This window comes from Pezoporus flaviventris, unplaced genomic scaffold (genome assembly GCF_033815535.1).
Source record: "Pezoporus flaviventris isolate CSIRO_AGI_PZ_B2104156 unplaced genomic scaffold, CSIRO_AGI_Pfla_v1 ptg000002l, whole genome shotgun sequence".
In the NCBI taxonomy this organism is placed as follows: Eukaryota; Metazoa; Chordata; class Aves; order Psittaciformes; family Psittacidae; genus Pezoporus; species Pezoporus flaviventris.
Window position 1 is genome coordinate 37,735,420 of NW_026892550.1, and position 27,570 is coordinate 37,762,989.

The window sequence follows — 27,570 nt, forward strand, 5'->3', positions numbered from 1 at the left end:
TAAGGTATAACACAAACCACTACTGCTACCACCAACAATAATAATGATAAGGGAAATAACAAGGGAAGAGAATACAACCACTCACCACCCACCAACCAATACCCAGCCCGACCGAGCAGTGATCTAGCCCTTCCAGGTAACTGCCCCCAGTTCTACATCCTGGGCATGACGTGCTGTGGTATGGAATACCTCTTTGGTCAGTTTGGGTCAGGTGTCCTGTCTCTGCTTCCTCCCGGCTTCCCCTCCTCCCTGGCAGAGCATGAGGCTCACAAAGTCCTTGGTCAAAGTAAACATTACTGAGCAACAACTAAAAACATCAGTGCTGTTCCCAGGCTGAAAGTCAAAACCACGGCACTGCACCAGCTACTAAGAAGGAGAAAAATGATTGCTACTGCTGAACCCAGGACGATTCCATATTCTTTCTACACTGGGAGCTTTTCTAAAGAGCTTTGCATACGGAATTCAACGTAAGAAGTGCTGAATCCGTGGGATTTCACTGCTTGTTACTCTATTTAATAGTGGTAACACCTTATAATCGCTGGATAGTCTTTGACTATTCATCCTCTGTTCATTTTCCCCAAAGAATTATCTGTAGTCTGACTTAAGAAATAACTTTTCTGTGTAAAGCAGAGTAAGTCTAACTCAGATTTTTTTTTTTTTATCACTCGACTGGGGAGGCCAACTGAATTTGCTCCATCTCTCCAAAACAGTTGCTTGAACACCAAGTTATAACTTGGCATATGTACTGATAGAGAAAGATAGTGTTAGTACTATTTCTGTACTCTTCTGTACCCCTTCCCCCCATCCTTTCACAGACCTGGGTAAAGTAGGAGAGCATAGGGGATGACAGTAATAGGGAAGGAAACAAATTAGTAAATGCTGTATAGGAGCAGAAGGGAGATTTGGACCATATTGATGTAACTGTTGTAATGCAAGAAAACAAATACTGCCTTATATAAAACAAGTTTTTTACTGTGAGGCTGATGAGGCACTGGAACAGGTTGCCTAGAGGACTGGTAAGTGCTCCGTCCCTGGCGGTGTTCAAGGCCAGATTGGACAGAGCTTTGGGCGACATGGTCTAGTGTGAGGCATCCCTGCCCATGGCAAGGGGGGGTTGGTGATGATCTTAAGGTTCTTTCCAACCCAGACTGTTCTATGACTCTGTAATAATGAAGTTTTTGAAACTGAATTATACATTGCTTAGTTAACTGTTTTATTTTTTTAACTTGAATATATCCAGGTTTGGATTCAGAAAGTTTTGGTATCAGTATTTCAGACCAAATAATTGAAATAAACAAATTAGAGCCTGTAGTTCCTCCTTTTTTTTTTTCTTACTATTACCAGTGTAAGAATAAAGAGTACAGTCATAAACCAGCCAGGTTAACTCTGACTTTCTCTAGTCTAAAATCTGTATATAAAGTCTATGCGCAAGAATAGGAGATGTTTTCATCGAAAGAGCTGGTTTACTCAATAAGAACTTCCTAGCAAGATTTTTTGACATAAGTAACTGCTTTTCTTTTAGCGGGAGCTTCTTGATGCTGTAGATAATAATGAATCTGCAGTGATTGTTGCTCCCACTTCATCAGGAAAAACATATGCATCATACTATTGCATGGAAAAAGTTCTGAAAGCAAGCAATGAAGGAGTAGTTGTTTATGTTGCTCCTACAAAGGTAAGGCTGCATCATCCTACTACATGTTCTATATATATGACTATGATATTTCTCAGTGTGATTCTAAAACTGTTTGAGGTAGCTTGTAACACAAATCTTGTTGCTACATTTTTTTTTCATTAGAAATGGAATCTTTACATTCTGTTTTACGTGTAAACACCATGTTTAAAAAAAATCCTAAAAATGCTTAAGCTGATGTAGAGTTATTGTTTATTAATATCTGAGTAGCTAATTTAAGGTCAGAAACACTAATATATACAGAAGTGCTAAAAGTAGCATTTTAAGTAAATACTGAGAATGCCTCAAAACCTACCAACATGGTAAAGTAATATTTGAACAGAACAACTACCCATCGAGTCAAGCTTTTTCGCAGTAAATTCACCATTAGATACTTCAAGAGACAATTTATGAAATTGTAGGCAGTGGGATATTTTTTAATGAGTTAAAAACCAATTTTTTAATAGTTAAAAACTGACTGAAGTGCTGAGGCCCACTGTTTTGATTTCATCCAAAACTTATTTTGATTGCAGTGGTGTGATTTTTAGATAGGGAGTTACATGCTATTACATAACAATCTCTATGGATTATTGTCTTTAAGCAAAAATGTCAAGCACCATATCTTTTTAAAGTTAACGTTGTTGACAGTCTAGACTTAATAGAGGATTACATGGTATGTATTATAGTCTAGTATGTTAATATTGGTACCAAAATGGAATGCTTTTATATGTCTCAGAATGCCATATGTCTTTAGAGATACACTCTTTTTTGTTAATGACCTGCTTTCTTTAAGGCTCTTGTAAACCAAGTAGTAGGAACTATATACAGTCGGTTCACCAAGAAACTTCCAGATGGATTGGTAGTGTGTGGAGTCTTCACACGAGATTATCGCCATGATGTCGTGAATTCTCAGGTATCTTTTTATGGGTGTTTTAATGCATAATAATAATAATGACATATATTGTCTGGTTTCTGAAAATGTTAATTCTAATTACAACAATTGTGCCATTACTAAAAACAAAGTTTAGGAAAAATCTAAGCATACCTGTACTGCTTACCAGAAAGTTTCAGTGTATGGCATACAACCTTACCTATTCGTCCTTAGGGTGCATGCAATTGATAACTTGCTCTGGTTAAAAGGAGAAACATTAAAATCCTTTGGTTGCCAACACACAGCAGATGCCTTACAGGATTCCAGATAGAATACATCAGTAATCCCTTGTCCACTGGTGTAGTCTTTCCATCATAGAAGGTCACTAGGTTGGTCTCTCTTGTAGTGGAGAGCCCAGAAATGAAGTCCAGGTGTGGCCTCATCAGTCGTGAGTAGAGGGGAATCCTGCCTTGATTTGCCGGCAACACTCCCCCTAATGCAGCCCAGGATGCCATTAGCCTTCTTTGCTCTAAGGGCATGTTGCTGCCTCATGTTCAACTTGGTATCCACCAGGACCCTCAGGTCCTTTTCTGCAGAGTTGCTTCCCAGCTGGATGGCCTCCAGCATATGCTGGTACATGGGGTTTTTCCTCCTCTGGTACAGGACTTTGTACATCTCCCTGTTGAACCTCATGAGGTTTCTGTCAGCACATTTCTCCAACCTACGTCCTTCTGGATGGCAGCATGAGCCTCTGGCATATCAGCTGCTCCTCCTAGTTTGTCATCAGCAAACCTGCTGAGGGTATGCTTTTCCCCATCATCGAGATCATTAATGAAGATGTTAAACAGGATCAGACCCACTATTGGCCCCTGGAGTACAACTCTATTTACTGGCCTCCAGCTAGACTTTGTATCACTAATCCAACTTCTAAGCACAGCCTCCCAACCAGTTTTCAGTCCAACACTTTCATTGTCTGCTAATTTGGCCCATTCTTCAACAGCTCGTCTATTGGGATCTTAACAGGTGTTGTCAAAATCTTTACTGAAGACAATATACAATGCTCTCACCTCATCTACCAAGCCAGTCATTTCATGATAGAAGTTTTCCAAGGTTGGTCAGCATGACTTCCCCTTGCTGAATTCATGCTGAATGCTCATGATGACTTTTTTGTTCATGTTCTTTCTTGTACTCCATGCCTGGAAGTTATTTCCAGGATTAGTTACCATCTTCACAGGGACTGAGGTGAGACTAACTTGTCTGCAGTTAGTTTCCTGTGTCTTCTTTCTTGCCCTTCCTTAAGATAGCAGTGACAAATCATTAATGTAATTTTGCTTACCTTGAAATCAAATACCTATGCATGTTTGTAAATGCTTTTTAAATACAGGGTCTACTTGTAGCTGATTAGTCAATTTACTTGAAAACAGTGCTTTACGAGTATTTTTCTTAGATACTAGTGACCGTGCCTCAATGTTTAGAAATCTTGATGCTGTCTCCTCGTTGCCAGAAGTGGGCCAAACGGATACAATATGTTATATTTGATGAGGTAAGCATCTTCCATAGTAACCAATGTAACAAATTTATGGATAATCTGGAAGAAAAATGCCAGTGACGCAGTTTTTAATTGCATACATTATTGCTGGCAAAAAAAACCAACTTTCAGGAATATTATTCCAGACTTAATTACTTTTTCCTGTTCGCTGATTGTGTTTATATGCTTCAGTGAAAGAACTTAAAACCCTGTTGGTCCTCAGGAGGACATACATTTCAGTCAAAGCTACCAGGAGCTTCCTTTATTTCTCTCAAGCCATTCAGCTGGAAAACTAAAAGCCACCACTGTATAGTCTCAGTGGCACAAATAGAACGTTGCAGACTGGGATCGTAGCAATTTCGCATCATATTGTATTTGTCAGTCATTCCAGGGGAAAAGTCAATGATTAATTTTGCTAAATTTAAAATTTCTACAGTATTCTTTCTTGTATATAAAATTAATTGCTAATAATGCCAGTGAGTACCTGGGATACAAACGTAGTATTGAATGTAGTATTGAAATTTTGCACTGATTTGCTACCTAGTTAAGTCTAGAAAGGGATTTACTGGACATTTGATTTGGGTCTTGTGGCCATTCGCTGCAATATAAGAATTACTCAGTGTTGATCTTGCCAAATTTTGGATTTTTGCAAAACACAAACCAACCCATGTTCTGGGTGCCCTTTGATAAGGAACTTCTTATTTTCTCTTAATCCTTTTTCCCAAAACCATAGGTCCATTGTCTTGGTGGTGAAATTGGAGCAGAGGTTTGGGAGCACCTTTTGGTAACAATTCGATGTCCGTTTTTGGCACTCTCTGCTACTGTCAGTAATCCAGAACACCTAACTGAGTACGTGTGGAATTTTCTTGCTCACAAGAGCATATTTAAATCAGATATGGTGGGTTTAGTTAGAGAGATAACTACTACTGGGAGGCAATTGATTTGGAGTTATATTGCTCTATGTATTATGCTACTGTTACTCCCCCAATTGACAAAAAATGGTACTGTAACTCTTAACTGCGTAATGAGAAAAAGTGCCACTTGTTCCTTCAGACCCTATAATTGAGCTGTGCAGGAAAATTTTGGAGGCTTTTACATCTGTTTGAATTGCCAAAGCCTGATAAGACTATTTGTCCATCATCCATCAAAGAAGACACCTGCACTCTCTTTCTCTCTGTGTATATATATATATATGTATATATACATATATGTGTATGTATGTATGTAATGGTGTTATTGCATGTTTTTTATTTGCATCCTGGGAGAAGCTCAAGATCATTGCACTGAAGATGGTGACAGGGGGACTGGAAAATACATAAGAGAAACTGAGCAGACTGTAGATATTCATCTACTGTAGCTGTAGCAGTTTTCTTAAAATACATTTTGCTACTTTATTTTATGTGCACTGTAGGTGGTTACAGTCTGTGAAGAGGTATTGGCAACGTGCCGAGAATAGAGTAAAAAGAAGCTCTACAAACTCTGAGAAGAACTTTACGAGAAAGTATAAAGGGAAATCTAAAGTACAGGAACAAAAGCAATCATATCGTGTTAGACTAGGTGTGTATCAGAGTATTTTGTAACTATGAAATAAATCCAGCTAAAACTTTATCATGGTGTGTGATCTTAAGCATATTTTGTTTTGATTTTTTCTTTTAAGTAAAAATAAGTCTTGCAGGATTAAATACTTGCCTTTTAACACACTCAAGTGCATCATGACAGCATTTTTGTCTCTTCTCAGTTGTGTATGAAGAAAGATACAATGATTTGGAAAAGTATGTGTGTTCTCTAAAGAGCGGGGATTTTCTCATTGAACACTGTCATCCATGTGCTGCATTAACAGTGAATCACGTAAGCATAATACTGGGATCAGCATTGCGTAGCAACTGTTACATGGATTCCATCAAAATAATTCCTTTATTTTTCTTTTGTTTAAACTCCTTGAAGATTGAGAACTATGGTATTCCTTCAGATCTTTCCTTGTCTTCGCGAGAGAGCATCCAGCTTTATGACACAATGGTAAAAGTCTGGCGAGAGTGGCCAAGGGCCCAGGTGTGTATACACAGCTGTGGGCAAAATGCATCAAAATAAATTCCTAACAAATTACTGCCGTGTTTTATATTAATGTTGTTTTCCAGGAGCTAGATCCTGAGGAATTTGTCTCTTTCAAGAATAAAGTAGTAATAAAAAAGGCGGATGTGAGGAAATACGAACAGGAACTGAAGAAAGAACTTAGCAAATGGATTGCTCTTGGCCAAAGACAGAAGGTAACAGTTGTTACTGGGCACTGTCTTAAGGTTGTGTACACTTCAATATAATTATAATAAATAATAATAATAAGTAATACTATAATAATGGGAGTTTCTTCTCCCATAATTATTATTGATTAGCTACTGCTGTACTTGAAAGATAAGCACTAATATTTGTGGCATTTCCATAAGCATTTTCGAGGTGGTATTTTCACAAGTTTTCATGGGAATCAGACTTCTGATACTGCTGTGAGATTTCAGTTCCTTATTCCTTTAGGTACCTCCTGCAGTTGGTGAGAATATTATTCCATAGCTCTGCTTCTTCAGTCTACCTTTTTTTTGCTACTCATTTGAAACCTTTTGTGTAACCACAGACAGTATGTATGTTTCCATGTAAAAGATAGGAATTAAAACAGTGAGCAAAAAATCAAGTCTTTAATTGGAGGTCACCTATTCCTATATCATAAAAAAGAATATGAGGTGGTGGTGATTTGATAACAAGAAGAAAATAAAGAATATCTGGGAAATACATATTAAAAAAAAAAATTCATGAAACGTGACACTTAAATGTGAAAACAGATCATAATCACTATGTTAGTGATACTTTATTATTTGCATTGTGATGGTAGCCATGAATGCTACAATAATTTGCATTTGGAGTTCTCACCAAAGTCAGTTGATAATTTGCAGACTTAGACTGTAAACAATATGTGACTATTCCAGTTCTGAATAACTGAGTAAAATAAAAAGAGCTGATAGAAGCTGACAGAGGAAAATGAGGGCTTCGCATTTTTTAGCCTACAGTCAGAAGGTTCTGCCACTAAAATCTCCACAATACTACTATGGTCAGGTGAATCGGCTGCTGGACCACCTTAAGCCAAAACCTGTGGATTGCTCAGAAAATGAAAAGTGGAAGCATTTTGCAAGCTTTGTTAATAAATTACATGAGATGGATAAGTTGCCAGCTATATTTTTTATGTAAGTATTTACATTGCATGTATTATATGTGTATTGCCTATATTCAGAAAAACAGGTATTGGACATAAGCATTGATATAGCTTGGCATATGCCATTTGTATGGTATTTGTTACCTTTGCTTTAAAACCACAAAGTAAAGGCCTACAAGCTCTATCAACCTGTGTATATTTATGGTACTAAAGGTTTAGCTGAAATTGAAGCTGTGAGCATTTAATTACTGTGTGGAAAGGGTAGAATCCATTCATGGATGTCTGAGAAACTTACAAGAACCTGAATCACATTGCAATGAGAGTCAGATTCTTGGTTGCTTTGCCCCAGTGTAGTCAGTAAAACTTTTGGAAAACATATGCTGTTTACTTAGAGGTGCAAATGGAGTTATCTGGGGGTGGTCTTGGTAGAGAAGAGGGTGGAATGAGGTTCTATTAATGTGTGTTTGTTACATGGTGGTGGTTCCACTGCATAGCCTCTACCAATATCACTTTACACCTAGTGACATGCATCAGTCAGCCTGCTGTCCACATATGTGAGGTGTAACATCAGACACACAGCTCTGAGCCTACTGACAATACCATTACAGTTAATGATACTGCTCATATTAGCAAAGTAGGCACATACCTCAAGGTTGGACTTACTGAAAAGAAGCTGCTTATCAGTAAACAGTTGTCTAGCACATATTTTCACTGTAATAATGCAGAGAAACAATCATGTAAAAACGGAAAGTGTTCTCATCTTGGTATGAAGCTGTGCTCTTCCTTACACTGGACGCTAGGGGTAGAATGCTCACTGCCATTCCAGTTCTTACATGCTTGACGCTGATAAAAAGGCATTTCTGAAACAGCTCTAGAAAGCAAAAATCAAAAAGTGAATGCACATATTAATGGCCCATCTCAAATTACTCTAGTTCCTGGTAAAATATTTTTATTTCTTTTTCTCAGTGACAGCCTAATTGTAAATCAGTGTTATGGCTAATTTCAAGCTGAAACTGACAGTTCTCAAGAGGACTTTTAGATATTTGCAGTTCCTTCAATAAGGAATAATTTCAGGGCTGCTGTATGAACTGCAGCATCATTTTGGGGCACTCAATAGGAAGTGCCAAGATGCTTCTCCATAGGGGAAATGGACAAGTGCCTTCCCCTCATCTACCCTAGAATGATGGGTCCTTAGAAATTCTTGGTGATAAGAGACTTTGAGAAGAGTAAAAATATCCTGTCCAGTTGATAAATGATCTTAGTGAGTCAAGAACACATCTCAGACCAGTGAATATGCAGGCAGAACCTGGTGGTATCAAACTGGAGGATGAAGTACAGAAATCTGTTCTCTAAAGGTCTTTTAAGGCACAGGGGTAGTGTAACAGCACTTGACAGACCCTCCAGTGTCTTTGTAGTTAGACAAAGACAAGAATTAGACAAGTAAAAAAACCCAACCAACCAACAACAAAAAAAAAATCTCTTCAGTTAAATGTCCCAGTCCTGAGCAATTATGATGAAGGGGATAAGTAGCTCTCACAAGCAGCAGACAGTGACTTGGAGATTCATTGGTGCTGGTAAGCTTTTTCTCCCTAAGCTGTTACTGATGAATGATCTTGCAAAGCAGTTATCCGATGTGGTGTTATGTTAGCGTAGTTAGTGGAGACTCCTGAGAGAGCAGGTATCAGAGCTGTAGAAGCCAAGCTGCAATCACAACTGATGATGGTAAAGAAAAAACAGTAGTTGAGTTCTCTTTTCTTAAAGCCACCAAGGAAAAGAAGAGGCTGGCAGCACTTTAGTATTCTTTATGGCTGAATAAACTCAACAGTAGAAATTAATTAGAACGTCTAGTCTGAACTTCAAAGGGAAAAAAAAGAAGAGTTTATGGCAATTAACTATTATTGAGCTCTGGCATCTGTGAAGATGAGAAAAGCTGAAGTAAAGAGAGATTATCTCCTAGCCTTAAAATCTGTATTTGGTCTTTGTGGCTGAAAGGATCAAGTCCTTCAATTTTTGTTCTTGCTCTTGGTGACTGCCAGAGTTGAATGACTTGTGAATATTTTAATGGACTAGGGTGCACCCTTACCCCATATGTTGCCAACACCTTGTATGATGTTAGTTAACACGACCTGCTGCTGCAGCAAGAACAAAAAGATATTTTTTGAGGGTGAAGCTGGAGAAGTGTTCATTCCAGTTAAACTCTAAACAGTCCAATACTGAAAAAGTTATGAGGAAGAACAGTTGTGTAGAAGACCAAGACAGTCGGGCACTGATTCTCAACTTGGGTAGTTGAGAAGAATTAAAATAACTTAAGCTGTAGCTTGCTTTATATGAATGTCCAAGTGTTCTGTTTAGGGAAAGGTAGAGTTGAGCATACTTTCTATAAATAATTTATTGGCAGAACCGTTTTACATTTTACCACTTAGTTTTGGAATAATAGTGGTTTGAAAGTGAATGCAGACTATGATTTGGACATGGAATAGAATCTAATCATTAGAAGCATATCCCTGACTATTGCCAGATGATAAGGGTCACTGCATACTATTATAACAATATTACATATAAATAAAAACTTTATTAGAGTTCACCTAGCTGATGTATATTATTTGCTTTTAAAGATTTAATGTGGATACAGTGGAAAGTGCAGCCAAGAGTGTATTCCTTTATTTGCTGAAAAAACAAAAGCTTATACAAGGCTCTAATATCGAGAAGGAAAGAAACCGATTAAGGGCCGAACTACAAAAAGTGAACAAAATGGTAGGAAAATTCAACCCTGAGTAAGTATTATAACTATATATTATTAAAAAAATACATATTATGATAGAGCGTCATTTTGTGATAACTTGTTTCTGGGGAATGTACCTCTCAGAAGCACATTCATCCATCTTACAGTATAGGAGTCCCTGTTCTTCTCTCTGCTCTAGCAGCCCACGCAGTAGGAGTTGCTGTGTGGCAGGTTTCAGTCGGCAGTACCTAGCATATTGTTAGGCACCAGGAAGATACCACTGTTGCTGACATTGTGTAAGGTGCTGGCACTACAACATACGAGCCAAAGAGAGAGACCTGAGCATATAAGATTGAACAATTTGGATTAATTTGCTCCTGAGATATGAAGACACCAGAATGGCTCTTTCCCTTGGCAGTAACTTTTGTCATGGAGCTCTTAAAAACCCTGGTGCTGGGTCAGCCACTGTGGGAAAGTATTTTCATAGTTCAGCCTTGCCAAGACTGGTTAAGGTGGTGGATCTCTCAAGTATGGCTTCACCTGAGTGGGTAGATGTTCTTCAAGTATTTGTCAGCCTTTTGTTTGGACTGTACCGTATTTGTTTCACCCGTAACATTGAATTTTCTTGATTTTCTGACCATAGAGTATGCATTTTTGTAAAGTGTTTGGCAATGAAATAAAGCTAATAGTTATCTAGACTGTCAGGAACAGAAAACATCACGATTTTGTTCTAATCGTAACAATTTACAGTGTATTCTTTGGACATAATATCATGAAAGAATGAACTTAGATGACTTTAATAAAACTTGAAAATCCAGCGGGAATTTAGACACATATTTAGACACATATTTAGACATTGAAGTAGCTTGAAAATCTGCCTCTAAATAGTTTTCCCTCCCCTCTTTTCAAGTACTATTCTAAATCCTTATGGCCCATGTCATTATTGGTAATAAATCCATTGCATTTCTTTTTCATGTTTAATTCTTCTACTATGCAATTTTGATAGCTTAATTTGCTGAACGAGATGCTTAGAGTTGCTGTCTTCATCTTCCTTTCATTTTTGTGTATCACTGTAACTCCCCTCTGCTTCACCCAGAATTACTTGCTGTTTTGCATACAAGCCACGATAAAATGAAGCTGTTATCAGTAAATTAACAGATCTACCTCCATGTTTGAGCCTACAGTTTAAAAGGGAATGAGTCTGAATCTTTCAGTACCAAAGAATATTTTAAAAGTGAGGAATGTATGTGAATTACAGGAAAAAATATTTTATATTGTATACAGGGATACCAAAAAGGTGAACCCCAGTAAAATGGAAAACACTGTGGTGCTTTTGTCTAAAAAAACCCAGTTGGAAAAAAGACTTAAAGGGCTAACTGATATCCCTTCTTCATGTACTTATGCTGATCCTAAAGCAGTGGATGAAGATGTAAGTAATTCACTGATCGTTATAACAAGGTTATGATTTTGTATGTCTAAAATGCATGAATTTGTGAATAAATACATAAAACTCGTGTATGATGCAGTTGTACTTTATAACAGTACGTGTCAAGTTCATGAAACATTCTGAATAGTTCCATTTACATTTTATTCAAGGTATCAATCTTAGATAACTTGTATGTTATGTATGGACAAATTTCATTCTGCCATATAAAAAGATGTTGACTTGTCTCTGTGCTAGGAGTCCTGGGATGTATGCTATTATGAATTGATTTCCATGAACTATTAGCAGTGCAGTTCTGTTACTTGTTGATTCAGGTCTCGGACTCGTATTTTTCTGACTGAGCCATCAGGAGAGGCTATTTGGCACCTTTGTTCAATTATAAAAACATTTTTAAGCTCTTCATATCTCATAGAAATATTAATTAATTATTTTAGGTTCTTAAGGTTCTAGTCCCCAAAAGGCAACATTTTCTATGCTTTTCAATGTGTTTATGACCCCTGAGGAAAGAAAAGGTAAGAAAGGCACTGAAAATCTGCAAATGTCCATCAGAAATACTAGTGTGTATGTTTGTATACAAATAATTAAGGAATAATTAGTGAAAGAGATTCGTGTGATGTGGTTTCCAGCAGCAGTGGGTAACTGGGCCTTGGTCCAGGAGATTCCCTCAGGTCTAAACTTCCTGAAACATGACTGTGGTTCATATAGCTCTCTTCATGGCTAGGGTTTTTTAATTAAAAAAGCAATTGTGATATATAGCTCTTAATTTGGAGAGAAGGTGCTCAAAATTTTGATGAAGTGTCTTGATAATGCTTTTGGCTCATTGTGGTATACCTTGAAAGACGGGAAAATTCTGTGTATTGGGACCAAACTTGAAAATGCTCATGATTCCTTATGCTAGGACCTTGGCATCCCAACGGCATTTTTGAACCACTGTCAGCCAGCAGGGAAGGAGCACTGCTTCCCACAGTTGCACATGGGTAAAGTCAGTGAAGAAACAGCTTGGATTATGGAACAGGTGACACTTAGCTGTACAGTGAAGTTCCAAAAATACTGGAAAAGCTTAATTCAGTGCTGTTTCTGATTTTGGGAAAGGGAAGCTTCTAACTGCATTGTGAGATGAGATGGTGATACTGAGCAGGGATGACAAATGAGCAAGAGTATCAGCTTCACAAAGTTACTTAGGAATTTGTTCTGATAGCTATATTTCTCTATAGCACTTGGAACTTTATCAGAGAAGGCTTTTTTATTAACACTTGGTTGTGGTTAATACTATTCTTTTTATTTGTAGACTTTGAGGAAGATTTTTTATCGACTTAGGTTTGAGAGAAGAGGTTATCTGCATCAAAGTTTGGCACTGAGGGGCATTGGGTATCATCATGCATCTATGGCCAGTAAGGAAAGACAAGTAGTGGAGATGCTTTTCAGGATGGGATATATCAAGGTTGGTAAACTGGGAACAGTTCTCCTTATAGCATGTTAGTTTCTGCACATACTTAATGAAAAAAATATAGTTTAGCTTTCACCAGTGGTAAAATATGTTGCATTTACTTTGTCATGCTACTTTAAAAAGTGTTGACTTCTGTCCACAAACGATGGCCACACTATTTCTGATAAAGGCCAGGATGCTCACTTGGAGTATTGTGTACAGTTCTGGTGTTCTCAACATAAAAAGGACATGGAACTGTTGGAACAAGTCCAGAGAAGGGCCATGAGGATGATCAGGGGTCTGGAGCACCTCCCGTATGAAGACAGGCTGAGAAAGTTGGGGCTGTTCAGGCTGGAGAAGAGAAGGCTGCATGGAGACCTCATAGCAGCCTTCCAGTATCTGAAGGGGGCCTATAGGGATGCTGGAGAGGGACTCTTCATCAGGGACTGTAGTGACAGGACAAGGGGTAATGGGTTAAAACTTAAACAGGGGAAGTTTAGATTGGATATAAGGAACAAGTTCTTTACTGTAAGGGTGGTAAGGCACTGGAATGGGTTTCCCAAGGAAGCTGTGAATGCTCCATCCCTGGCGGTGTTCAAGGCCAGGTTGGACAGAGCCTTGGGTGACATGGTTTAGTGTGAGTTGTCCCTGCCCATGGCAGGGGGGTTGGAACTTGATGATCTTAAGGTCCTTTCCAACCCCAACTATTCTATGGTTCGATGCTGCTGGCCTTCTTGGCCAACGGGGCACAAGCTGGCTCATGTTCAACTGGCCACCAGTCAACACTCCCAGGTCCTTTTCCACTGAGCAGCTTTCCAGCCACTCTTCCCCCAGCCCATACCATTGCATGGGGTTGTTGTGGCCCAGATGCAGGACCCAGCACTGAGCCTTGTTAAACCTCATACTATTAGCCTCAACCTGTTGATCCAGCCTGTCCATATCCCTCTGTAGAGCCTTCCTACCCTCCAGCAGATTAACACTCCCACCCAATTCTGTGTCATCTGCAAACTCAGCAAGGGTGCATTTGATCTCCTCATCCAGATCATTGATAAAGGTATTAAACAAAACTGGCCCCAGTACTGAGCCCTGGGGAACACCACTTGTAACTGATCACCAACTGAATTTAATTCCGTTTACCACTGCTCTTTGGGCCCAGCCCAGTTAGCCAGGACTGCCGAGAGATGATTGAAAATAGCTTGGAGAGCACTTCCATCAGCTCCCTCAGGACCCTTGGGTGGGTCCCATCTGGCCCCATAGACGTATGTCCAAGTGGTGTAGCAGGTTGCTGACCATTTCCCTATGAATTATGGGGGCTTCATTCTGCTCCCCCTCCCTATCTTCCAGCTAAGGGTATTGGATACCCAGAGGACAACTGGTCTTACTATGAAAGGCTGAGGTAAAGAAATCATGAAGTACATCAGCCTTTTCCTCATCTTTTGTCACTATGTTTTCCCCCCGTATCCAAGAAAGGATGGAGATTCTCTTTAGCCCTCCTTTTGTTGTTAATGTAATTATAGAAACATTTTTTACTGTCTTTTACTGCAGCAGCTAACTGAACATATTAAATGCACTCTATAGGATTATAGTATTTTGTACAGACTTCTGGAATATTTGAATTTCTGCTCAGTTTCAATATTTCAATTTGTATTCCATGAAAGATGTGGTATAAACTTTCAGGATACAAAAGTTTGATATGCATATAGAATAGCTATATGAACTATACTAAAGAGTCAAATTCATGTATGTTCATCACTATGTTAAATTCATCAGGTTAATATTTAGCTATATAAAAAATAATAGTAGAATTCCTGTTGAGATAAGTTGGATAACACAGGTAGTTTTGTTTTCTATTTAAATGGATATTGCTATTTCTAATAGAATTACTCATGTTTGGTATCTTACAGGTAGTCACAGCTACTTCATCTCTTGCTCTAGGAATCAACATGCCATGTAAATCTGTTGTCTTTGCTGAAGATTCTGTATTTTTAGATGCCCTAAATTACAGACAGGTATGGAAATAGAATACCTACTTTTTATTACAGGAACAATATAAATGTAGCTGTCATCACACACAAATTCAGAAAAAACATCTTTTACACATGCTTCTGGGTATGTTCTGAGTTGCAGCTGTTCATTTTGGTGACTTCACTAATGTTTGGAAATGCCAGCCCACAAATAATGGATGTAGTCTAAAGACCTATTTCAACAATGAAAGTATTACAGTTGCCCAGTGAATTAAAGGAATAGGTTCAGCTTTCAGTTGTGGGAGCCAGAAAGACAGAAGCTGTTTTGTTCTAGCCAGAGTTTTACAAATGCGTGAAAAATACACTATAAGAACATGCAGTGGGGATTTAATCAGGAAAAGAAAGATTGTTGACTGGATTAATTAAGTACATTTGAGTTCTTTCCATCTGGGAAGTCGCACTCCACACAGTGCAGCACAGCAGTGTGTAAATGAGGTTGCAAATGCAATAAAGCAGAATGGCTCCAGTCATGCCGCAAGTTTACTGGGTGGGCTGAGAGACTCTAAGCTCTTCATTTCCTGCTCTTGTACTACTTTGCAACCCTGCATTTTCATGAAGTATTGTTAGTTTGCCTCTGGTTCAGGTGGCTGTATAGGTCAGATACAGCTGATGGCAGGTAGCTGTCAGAGTCAGCGTGAGTGGATCTGTGCAGTAGCCAGACCTAAATGCATCTCCCTTCTGCTGCACATAAATGATATGACTCCAGCTTTGTAACATCATCTGGTGCAAGGGCAAGTCCCCACAATGGACCTGTCCAATAACTATTGATCCAGGCAAGGGAGTACTTCCTTAGGAAGCTCCTCTGTACTCCTTTTTCATATTCTCTGCTCTTTATTCATACTGGCACTACCCTTTGCCCCAAATCTACCCAGAAATAATTCAGAGCTAAATGTAATGTGAAAACAAATGTGGTGTGTAGGTACAAATTTAAAACTTACCTTGGAGAAATATGAATATTGAAAGGACATGTGAGAGAATGTAAGTATCTGGACCAGTGTTTAGGTCTTCTATCAAATAGTTTAAGAAGTAAACCACCACATTTGTATAAACCAGCTGTATTTGAGGTACAGCATATTTTGTGCATATTATTTTAATAATTCTGCATAAATGCTTTGTTAAGACTGCGTAGATGATATCAGCATACACAATGTAGCTATATTTTATGTTAAAATTAATAATATTGTTATAGTTATTAATTATTTTATTCTTAGATGTCAGGACGTGCTGGACGACGGGGATATGATATGATTGGAAATGTGTTCTTCTATGATATCCCAATGCCTAAAGTTGAAAGACTTATCAAATCCAACATACCTGAGTTGAAAGGCCAGTTTCCTCTGACTATTTCCTTAATATTGAGACTGATGCTGTTGGCTGCGAAGGCTGATGACAAAGAAGATGCCAAAGCAAAGGTTTAATTTTTTTTTCTTACTAGTAATTTAATGAAATGTCTCCTTAACATGACGAGAAAGTTACATACTTCAGAAGTAAGCAACCTGCCTCCAATGACGTTGCATACTCTGCTATACTGCTTCTAGTATCTGTGCCATCTTTTCCACAGTATTGTATAGTCCACTTTTATGCATTTATTCTTTGCAACAGATATTATCATCATGTCATCAGAATGCTACTCTCAGGAAGGTATTTATTTTAGTAAAAATACCTTCCTGACAGTAACTGTTGTTCTATGCAACAGTTGCGTTAACTTGGAGAATCAGGAAGTCTTCCAATACTTAAAATTTCAGCTTTATTTGGGGAAAAAGTGTGAGCATACGTTTCCATAGGGAAAAGGGGAGCTATGAAATGCTATCTCAATTGAAGCTATGAGAAAATTTGATATGTTACTCACTTGCTTAAATTTAACTCATTTGTTACTAACTCTTTGGAATCAAAAAGTTCTTATTCTTGCCTCTTAATGCAGTGATATAAGTAAGCAACCCATGACCATGATTACAAATTGGTCAGAGATCTCCTCTTGTAATTATTGAGGACCTCTTGCCTCCACACAATCTGGTTTTTTACATCCACTTCAGACATCTATTTTCAAGGACCTACTGAATAAACACAGACATAGGTCTTAAGATAACAAAGTACATTGGTAAACTTCTATGTTAAAATATTAAAGTGATATTAAAGTGATATTTAAATCCTTGTCTTCTAGATCTCTATATGAATTCTACATAATTAACTTTACAAATCTTAGCATAAATGTAGAAAATAAGCACACGTTTGATAGATGATGGACTTCTTTCACAAGCATTTCCAGGAGTTAAGCATTCAATTTACATAAAACTCCAGCATAACCCCACCCAGCATTTTTACCCTGGAAACCTTTGAAACAAAGATAAAAGCTGGATATTATATTTCTTTGCTTGTTACAGTATCAGCATTTCCTTGGATTTCTAAATTATCTTCTTATGTTTGTTTGACCAGGCATTGTCAGTGTTGAAGCACTCACTGATGTCATTCAGAAAAGAAAGATACGCTCAAATACTAAAAATCTATTTTATGTTTTCCTTGCAATTTCTGATCAAAGAGGTAGGTTTTAACTCATTCTCATGAAGGAGAGCTCTTAAATCTACAGATTCTTATTTGTGTTAGTATGCTTTTATTTGAAGATCCATATACTTTATATTTCATAGCAATAGGCTACTTCTTTTTAGAAATTTCAGAAAATGGATAAAATTAGAGTGCTTTATATGTGAGGTTAATTCTGAGCTACTTATGGAATAAACTCAACAGGAAAAGTTTTGTGGTGTGGTTTATGTAGTTACAAATTGATTAGGCAAGTAAGAGCCGTGTGTTTCTATTGTATATAAAGATACGTGCATGTGAAACAGCAAGGGTTTAAAGCATATTAAGGATGACACAATTTCCATAATGTTGAAAGAAATTACATCTGTAACAAAAATTTAGAGAAGACTGTAAATTACTGGTGTATCTCTCCATAATAATACTTTAACTTTTGATGGATACCATTTTGGAAAATTTTTATGTATGACTCCATTTGACTTACAGCTCAGGACTACAGGCAGTGGGACAAATTGATGACTTGTTTTTTAGGAAGGACCGATTTTTGCCTTTCAGTGGCAATTGCATGTTCTCAATAGGTACCCATGCACTAGGTTGAAGGCTATTCTTTTGAACGCCACCATTCTATATTTCTGTCATATCCAAGGTCACCCTTCACAACTAAGGGTGTTTTGCTTTTAAATTCAATAGGGCTACTTGGATCAAGAAGGTAAACCCATAGGATTTGCTGGACTTGTGACACACTTGTACTATCATGAACCTTCAAATTTCGTTTTAGTGAGCTTTCTTGTGAAAGGTTTGTTCCACAAATTGTGCCAGCCAATTAAAGGTAAATAGTAGTCTCTGCATTTTAATTGTAGTCTGTGGTGGGCTCTCCAACCCCAATGGTTCTGAAACTTGCCTCATTGCTGCTACCATCTTTTGCTTGCCAAGCCTTCATCCTCATATCCTTGGCCTCTGTCCCTACACACTCAGCATATGCTCATGTTTCTCATACATATGGCGATGTTGGTATCATGAACCTAAATGTATCGTTTGTGAAACATTCCGGTAAGGTAAGAAAGAATGCTATATGTAGAAAAATCAATAATTGTGACTCCAGAGCAATATTTGAATCTTATAGACAATAAGGTGGATGACCACTCCGAATACCAACAGATTAAAAAAAATTAGGTACTACTAATGTCTCATTACATGAGTCAAACACACTGTGTGCACTGAGATGTGCTGTGGGATATGAGCATATAAGAATACAGTATTTATTTGTACATAATTTTAGTTGCTTAATTATCTAGCAGAGTTTTTTGTATGTAGTGAGTTGATCTTTAGCCAGCATAACCTCTGTCATGACAATGGCAGCTGGGAAGAGAACTCCTGAATAGGAGGTACTGGGTTTTGTTTGGTTTTTCCTTAAAATTACTATTATTTTCCTTTTCCACTTTCATATTTAACCCAAAACTTTTCTGTTCTGACACAGGTTCAACTGTTTTTTCAGAAAATGTCCTGGAAAAGCTCGTGCTCATTCTAGCCAACCTCTTTGGGAGAAAATACCTTCCAGCCTGCGCACTGAAATACAAACGCACATTTTGCCAGTCAAAGGTAGATGAAGCTTTGGTCTTTACTGCAATTTGTGCCATGTTCCACTTCAAAGCATTTGTTTCGTTTTGTCAGACTAGTGTCATTATGGATGTACAGTAGCCTGGAACGCCAGCAGCTGGATGCCTGCTCAACCACTCTCTTAATACTCCATCTCAACAGGATAAGGAGAGAACATAGGATGGCAAAACTCTTGCGTTGAGACAAAACCAGGCAGACCACTTACCAGTTATGATCATGGGCAAAACTGCCTCAACTTGTGGCAAATTAATGTGTTGCCAATTAAAATGGGGTTTAGTAGTGACAAACAAAAGTTTAAAATTTCAGCACTACCTTGCCCCTTCCTTCCCCAGGCTCAACTTTGCTTCATTCCTGACTCCTTCACCTTCCCCACCCCTTCCCCAAGCAGTGCAGGGCTGATGGGAAATGAGAAAGGAGGAGCTGTGGTCAGTTCTTAACTCTCTCTGCTGCCTCTTCCTCCTCACATGTCACTCTTGCTCCAGTGTGAGTCCTCTCTGTGGGCTGCAGTCTTTCAGAATAAACCTGCTCCAGTGTGGGCTTCCCAGAGGCTGTAACTCTTTCAGGGCACATCCAGCTGCTCTGGAGTGGAGGCCTTCACAGGCTGCAACGTGGATATCTGCCTCAGCATAGTCCTCTCCACTGAGACGGCTGCAGGGAAATCTCTGCCCCACTGTGGTCTCTTCCGCAGGCTGCAGAGGAATCTCCACTTCGGCACTTGCAGCACCTCCTCCCCTTGCTTCTCTGTTCTTGGTGCTGACACTGCTGCTTCTCATTCTGCCTGTTTGACATTTTTTACCCATTCTTAATGAAGTTTTCCTAGAAGTGCTGCACCTGTGCCTGGTGGGCTCAGCTTTGCCCCATGTTGCGGCCATTGCAGCTGGCCGTGTCTGTCGTGGAGCAGCCCTGGGCCTCTTCTCACAGTGGCCTGCCACAAACCATGTCTGTTGTTCCCTCCCCCCCCCCCCCCCCCCAACACCTTGAAACTTACACACAATACAAATAGCTAGAATAATGAAGAATGTACTTACCAGATAAAGAAGTCTTCATTTAACCATGGAAGTAACAGTGAGTGTCAGATTAAAATGAAAAGTACCAGTTTATTCAAGTGTTTCAGTGGTGATAGACGATGATACAGTTACTGTCATGATACTGCAAAATGTAAAGGTATAAATGACACACAGTTTCTTTATACAACTCAAGTACCTCTTCCCCAAATGGCAGTTTATTACTTCACTTTTGTTAGCTCTGTCTCTGACCAGGGAGCCTGTAGCTTTGTGAGACCCAAAAGGACACCAGCATGCTCTGTGGCATGTAACACTAGGCTTAGAGCTTTCCAGAAATGGGACAGTGTTAGTAGGGTCAGCATTAACATTAGTTATAGAATCATAGAATAATTAGTGTTGGAAAGGACCTTAAGATCATCAAGTTCCAACCCCCCTGCCATGGGCAGGGACAACTCACACTAAACCATGTCAGCCGACGCTCTGTCCAACCTGGCCTTGAACACCGCCAGGGATGGAGCATTCACAACCTCCCTGGGCAACCTATTCCAGTGCCTCACCACCCTAACAGGAAAGAATTTCCTCCTTATAGCCAATCTAAACTTCCCCTGTTTAAGTTTTAACCCGTTACCCCTTGTCCTATCACTACAGTCCCTAATGAAGAGTCCTTCTCCAGCATCCCTATAGGCCCCCTTCAGATACTGGAAGGCTGCTATGAGGTCTCCATGCAGCCTTCTTTTCTCCAGGCTGAACAGCCCCAACTTTCTCAGCCTATCTTCATACAGGAGGTGCTCCAGTCCCCTGATCATCCTCGTGGCCCTTCTCTGGACTTGTTCCAACAGTTCCATGTCCTTTTTATGTTGAGGACACCAGAACTGCACACAATACTCCAGGTGAGGTCTCACAAGAGCAGAGTAGAGGGGCAGGATCACCTCCTTCGACCTGCTGGTCACGCTCCTTTTGATGCAGCCCAGGATACAGTTGGCTTTCTGGGCTGTGAGCACACACTGGCGGCTCATGTTCATTTTCTCATCAACCAAGACCCCCAAGTCCTTCTCCGCAGGGCTGCTCTGAATCTCTTCTCTGCCCAACCTGTAGCTGTGCCTGGGATTGCTCTGACCCAGGTGCAGGACCTTGCACTTGGCGTGGTTAAACTTCATGTTACGCACAAAGTTAACCCACCGTGGGTACACGCAGAAAGTGAAATGTTTGTCATGTGCTCCTATTAGCTCTTCTAGGCAAAGCCTTTAGATTTCTGGAGGACACAGCTATGGCTGGAACAAGGGAAACTTCTTCCAGGTAAAGATGTTTCTGTGGCCAGTTTCCAGCAAGCATTCCAAGATGAAAACTTATGAGAAGTGGCTGGTACTGTAGCTAATGGCAGCCGTGTCTGTCATGTTGGTAGGGAACCTGTTGAACACCAAGATATGGAAAACAAGAACTGGGAAGGGCAGCCCTTCAAAAATCCCTTTTTAGGGAGCTGAAACACCTCTAATAAAACAGTTTGTGTGAGTAAAAATCTAGGAATTTTATACTTGATGTTTGTCTTCCATGCCTTTTTCTGCATGAAATTCATGTTTGTCTTTAAGATCCATCAATTCTAGATGGCTGGGGAGCCTGACAAGCTGGGTAAAGCTTGGAGCTGTACTCTTTCCTTCTTCCTACTAATATGCTATGTGTGTACAAAGACATTCTATATGCACCAATTTAGAACTGATGCTTTCAGAGAAATAAGCTGAATTAAGCAACAAATGGCATGTTATTTCAGGTCTTTCTAGAAGATCTGCCAGAAGACTTTGCAGAGGCTGTAAAAGAGTACAACACAAAAGTGGAGGAAAATTTTGCTCATTTTCTTCTGACAACTGCCAAGCTGGCAGATATGGAACAAGAATACAGACTTCCACTGTCAAAGACAGGTGGGAATTGAAAAATTAGTGCATGTTCATAATTTGTGAAATTGATTGCATTAGGAAATTTAGGTTCTTATTTTGTAAAGAAAAAGAACTGTGATTTCAGACATGCTAATAAAGAGATACAATTTCTATTTTACTTTTGTTTTACAAGCATTATAGATTGTTGTATACAGAAGCTTTGTATAGGAAAAGGTTAATTTTAGTTGGTATTTTATTGTTTTGTAGGGGAAATAAAAATCAAATTGACCTTTTTATAAAAGGAAAAAATATATTAAAGCCCTTTTATCTAATCATCAACACATTTGCAGATCCTCAAATGCCTGCTTAGAGTCTTATAAAGGTTAGATTTTCAACATCTGAACAGCCTCAAGGTTGAAGAAACAACTAAAGACTATTTGTTAATTCAACTAAATTACTTATGCCAGTGATGATGTTCAATAACCAAAGCAGCATGAAGAGGCATGACTATAAAATTACTATGCAATATGGATTGCCATTGGGTGAAAAATATCACCTACTACATAATTTCATGTTAATTTCTGGGAGATATAAAAGCAGTGTAATACACCACTCTCCCATTGCCTAGCTCCTCTGAAAATAACAAGCCTTCAAAAAAGTAGGAAAGCACTTTAATTATAACAGGTAACTATTTATTCATCCTCTTTTTTTCCTACACTGGTGGATTGATTTTTTTATTCTCTGCTCTGTACAAATGGCAGAGACGGAAAAAAAGAGGAAAAAGCCCAAATCGCCTTACAAGCTACCCTATCTTGCCATCTACTTTGAGTTTCAAGTATGGTGATAAGTGGGTGATAAAAAGTTCTATAGTAAAGCGGATGTCAACTTAATACAAAGATGAGGCACTGGGGAAGATAAATAGATAAGGGGAATGCAAAACAAGACTGAATACAACATACTGCTTGAGATGGTAAATAGCAGTGATCCATTTCCAGTACTGACCACTGGAAAGTGCTGCATCATGGTATAACATTAGTAATGCTATACTGAAATCCCATTTTTTCATATCAGTTTAAGATTGCTTATTTTAACAGTGGAGGGCCTAACACCTTGATACGTAACCTGAAAACAGTAGGAAGTGAAGAGAAGAATGATGGAATGCCAGATGAGAGAAGCAAAGCATGGACTGCCTTGTATTACATGATATATATTCCTTTGTCTATGTTAGTGTTACTAATGCTACTTTTACCCAGGATATGAGCTATGAAAATTGTATTTCCTATTCTTGAATAGGAAATTCTAACTTGAATGTTAAAGTTTCTTGTTTAAATGGAGGTGTTAATATGGTTTCACTCTCATTTCATTACAACAAGCGTAACTACAGCATAGTTACTATAATACAAGCAGAAAAGACTGTAGGACAAGGATTGACAGTATCATTATTAATATGGAAAGAAAGAATAAGTTTCTGTTTAGGAAAGGAAAATCAAAAGTGCAAATATATAGAAGACAGGTCTTCTATAGACAGTGACTGAAGTTACAGGCAGACCATAAACCAGCTGAAATTCCGTATGTCGTAAAACCAGAAATCCATAATGGGTTGCATAAAGCAGAGCAAAACATGTGACCTTCACATACTTAAGCCCTCAGTTAGAATATTCATTCTTTAGAGCTCTACACTTCAAGGAAAACGTTGGCTGGGTGTCCAGAGGCTAGCAATAAAAAAATATTATTAGATGTCAAGCAATTAAGACATGTGCATACAGGTTGAAAAACCTGTTTTTCTTCAATGTAGGACAGAATAAAAGATGAAGGTAAAATAAGTCTTCTAGAACTAACATTCTCTTTGGTTTTGGCGTAACTTTGTGCTGTTAGCAATTTTGGCTACAGATGAGTCAAGGAGAAAAGCTTAAGTTGCAAGGGGGGATTAAGGCATAATCATTCTCACCATTAGAAAGTTCTTTCTTATATTCTGTAATCAAGTGTGTAGGCATTCTTATGAACAAAAGAAATAAACATCTGTCAAGAAAGGTTTAAGTTTAGAAGATTAACAGTATGTCCTGTCATTATCTACTGCCTGAAAAAATTCTGGCTTTTAAAATTGATTGCTGAAAGGGAGCTTGAGTCTGCATAGCTTACCTTGTACTTGAAACTTTGTCTAGATTTTACATCCAAGAGTTGGCATGGCTCTGAACTAGCATCTTACTTGATGGACACCACCAAAAGCATATCTGCCATCTCACCTTTTGCGTGTGTTTCTGGAATGGTTGATAATGATCTATTTCTTGGGGAGAACATTAATAAAGTAAGTTATTTTTTCATGGGGGGCAGAATTTTAGTATAGGTCAATAAAAATAATTATTACAGTCTTCTTGCCTCTGTAATATGGTGACCCCATGCTCAAGTGTCACTTTAGGAGAAACAATTTGAAAGGTCTCAAAATCAGCACTGAGTAGTACCACATTATTACAATGCAAACCCACAAATAGAGGGCCTCTGTTCCTTTCAACTCCAAGACAAGTAAAGTACTTTAATACTATATCAGCATGTTTATTGCCAGCTTGTATTTTCCTGTGGTCATCTATATGGGCCATGTAGCATTGGGGAATCATCACAACTCATATTTCTGTTGTAGAAAAAATGAAATTTCTCTGACTGGGGATTTGAAATTTGCCTTCATCCTTAAAATGTTCCATGCTTAAGGTTGACTATTATATTCAAAGCTTCAGTGAGAGAATCTAAACATATTATCTACACATGGAAACATCGTCATCTAAAACTCAAGAGACGTCCAGTGACCCAGTCAAACTTTAAATGACTTGGAATGACTCAGAGCTGCACTAGCAGTGCAAGACACTTTACTGACAAACTCTCCCTGTGTCTACAGCCTACATGTTCTTGTGCAGATTTTTGGAGTGGTACAGGATTAGGAGTGTGGAATTTCCCAGCTGTGGTCTAAAGGTTTGACAAAATAGGCACGTAAAGAAAACCACAGGTTTTCATCTATTCAACAGATACTTTCTTGTTTTTCAGGCTCTCTTACGTTCCCTCGGAATTAATGTCACAAACTGCCCCCTTCTTTATTTGAAAAAGTATGATAATCAAGGAAGGAGGCAGCCACTCAATGCATATGCACTGGACTTTTATAAGCATGGATCCCTGATTGCATTGACAACTGATAACTGGTATGTACTACCATTTTTAATACGGTGAAGTGGCAACATCGTTTACAATAGGGTAAACAAGTACATCTTTTTGTTTTTAAAGACTTCTTCCTCCAGGACTTAGGGATGGAATAGCTTTAAACCTGATTAGATTGGTTGACTATTTTAATGAGAATAAAACATATACTATATGCAAGTCCAATGGCATTAACTGTAAAGTATTAGCTGGGTATTCAAAACAGTAGCATAAATGGGAAGTCTTGACTTCAGTGATGCAGGTTATTTTGACAGGCTCTTTGGAAGTTTTATTTAATCAAGGGTTTTTTCTTCACTATGAAAGAGATCAGCAAAGTCCCTAAAATGGGCAGGCCCAATGCAGTAGTTTGGAAGATGGTAACATAGTAGCAGAGAGATGTCAAAAACTTGGTCAAATAATGAAGACAGAAACAGATTAAAGGAGGAATTCAGTGTTAAAAGATACAGGCAAAAGAATGTGAAAGAAATTAAAAACTTCAATTAAGGAAAATCTAGAGCATAAGGAATACAGGAGGATCACTTTTGTTTTTGACTCTCACTAGCCTGTTGTAACCTCATTCATTAAATCCCTCTCTTTATAAAACTTTTAGCTTGCAGTTCTTAATGAAGCCATTCACATACCTGTTTCATTCCCAACCACAAGTTCCCTCTCCCAACCACTCTATCTCAACTATCTTTATTTTGCCTTCATGCTCATAGCCAGTAACTTATATTTATGAGCAATGAAATGCCACTTCACTCTGCTCCCTGAGGGTGCTGTTGGGAGCATATAATATTATCTGCCTATTTTGTAAACTCTTCAAAGCATTTTCTAAGAATAATTACAGTACCCATTCCATGTACTATTGTGGTTACAGTAGCAGAGTTTGACACTAATGCCACATTAGGAAGAGGTAAGGAAATACACATTGTAGAATCACATTCTTCATTCTACCAAGCTGACCTACTGGAAGGTTCTTCCCATGGCAGAGGGGTTGGAACTGGTGTTTAAGGTCCCTTCCAGCCCAAACCATTCTGTGATTCCATTATTTTCAACACAGTACTAAGGAACTAGTTTGTCAGTGTCTGAGGCCATGGCATATGCTCTGCATCCTTACCCAATGTACATGACAGGGTTTATTAAAGAAGAAACAGCATGTGCATATCCATGCTAATTTTGGATTTTCTTTCTTCAGGTTAAATGAAGGAGATGCTTACTATGCACTCAAGGAGTTTGTACTCATCATTAAGTCTATTGGGTATGATAAACTTGTGGTTTCTACCATACAATAGGTATTTCATCTTTAAAGCAATTTAAAATTAAATGTCTTCTTTATTTTTTTTTTAACCCCAGCACATCACTGAGTGAACTGTGTGATGATCCAGATGACAACGTTCTGCTGGCATTTCAACAACTGGGTGAAATCTATGCAAAGAAACTGCAGTGTATTATCTGAAGATAAAAGGGGGGTGTGTGTGAGGAAGCAGCAGTACATAATAGTCTTATCACACAGATCAGCTGCCTTTTAAGTTAGGAAGTGACTAGGTCAGAATCATCAAATATGTTTTATAATCAAGTTTTAGTAATATCCAATACTAGTAATACAAAGTTTACTTCAGAAAATGAACCTTCATATATTGACATTTTAAATAAATAATGACTAAGTAACTGTTTCTCATAGGTTAAGAAATGAGGTAATGGCACTTTTTTTTTTTCCCCAGGCAGTGATATGCATGTTAATGTAGTTCTCAGAAACAAGCTGAACAAATGTCGCAGTTCTGACAACTGGTGAGATTAGCCTCTCAGTAGGACAGCACTGGAAACTTTCAGCATATTTGTGAAGGATGTTCAGCAATTACTTTAGCAATCATAATCAAATAGATTGTTTTAATTATATTCCAAGGTTTCTATGAAATTCTGAAGTAGTACCTTCACGAATCATTATAAAAACTTTTAAACTAGTCTGCAGTTTTAGTCTACAAAATTTAAGTATAAAGAGTTTTATATCAGTACAATGTAGTATGATTAATAAAATGTTACAACCATATCTAGAATTGTTTCATTTTTAACCCAACCTGTCCACAAGAGTCAAAAAGATTCAGGATACCTCTACCATACTGGTCAAAAAGTCCCTTGCAATACAAATTACTGAGTTTAGTGAAATATATTTCCTAACTATTCTCTTGGGTTTTGCTGGAAATAAGAGTTTTCAACAATATTTTCATATGTCGTGGTTTAAACCCTAGCCAGACAGCTTGTTCACTCACTCCCAGTGAGTGGTGCCAGGCTGGAAGCAATCGAGGTCCCGTTCCCCCCCCCCGGGGGCTCTCCTCTCCCTGCTCCCAAAGGGATGGGGAGGAGAATCGAAAGGGTGCAACTCCCATGGGTTGAGACAAGAACAGTCCAGCAAACAGTGTACAAATCACCACCGCTACCACCAACTACAACAATGATAAAGGAAAATAACAAGGGAAGAGAATACGATACCACCG

At 38.5% G+C, this 27,570-nt stretch overlaps 1 protein-coding gene across 3 annotated transcripts in view; it reads left to right on the forward strand.

The window, feature by feature from the left end:
* The window catches only part of DDX60 (DExD/H-box helicase 60), a 44,022-nt gene extending 16,897 nt beyond the window's left edge, over positions 1-27,125 (forward strand). Inside the window, exons 16-37 of one of the 3 annotated variants that reach the window (XM_061475115.1) lie at positions 1,523-1,672; positions 2,463-2,582; positions 3,988-4,083; positions 4,802-4,917; positions 5,480-5,625; positions 5,807-5,916; positions 6,013-6,117; positions 6,204-6,332; positions 7,165-7,292; positions 9,877-10,035; positions 11,268-11,412; positions 12,716-12,868; positions 14,758-14,862; positions 16,089-16,289; positions 17,311-17,415; positions 18,100-18,238; positions 18,887-19,008; positions 21,796-21,943; positions 24,061-24,203; positions 24,932-25,083; positions 26,274-26,336; positions 26,432-27,125. In XM_061475115.1, coding sequence (XP_061331099.1) covers positions 1,523-1,672; positions 2,463-2,582; positions 3,988-4,083; positions 4,802-4,917; positions 5,480-5,625; positions 5,807-5,916; positions 6,013-6,117; positions 6,204-6,332; positions 7,165-7,292; positions 9,877-10,035; positions 11,268-11,412; positions 12,716-12,868; positions 14,758-14,862; positions 16,089-16,289; positions 17,311-17,415; positions 18,100-18,238; positions 18,887-19,008; positions 21,796-21,943; positions 24,061-24,203; positions 24,932-25,083; positions 26,274-26,336; positions 26,432-26,534 — 2,838 coding nt within the window. In that variant the 3' untranslated portion in view covers positions 26,535-27,125. Of the gene's footprint in view, positions 1-1,522; positions 1,673-2,462; positions 2,583-3,987; positions 4,084-4,801; positions 4,918-5,479; positions 5,626-5,806; positions 5,917-6,012; positions 6,118-6,203; positions 6,333-7,164; positions 7,293-9,876; positions 10,036-11,267; positions 11,413-12,715; positions 12,869-14,757; positions 14,863-16,088; positions 16,290-17,310; positions 17,416-18,099; positions 18,239-18,886; positions 19,009-21,265; positions 21,396-21,795; positions 21,944-24,060; positions 24,204-24,931; positions 25,084-26,273; positions 26,337-26,431 lie in introns of those variants that run through there. The other 2 variants (XM_061475122.1, XM_061475128.1) reach the window with 2 other exon arrangements.
* Positions 27,126-27,570: the final 445 nt, after the last annotated feature.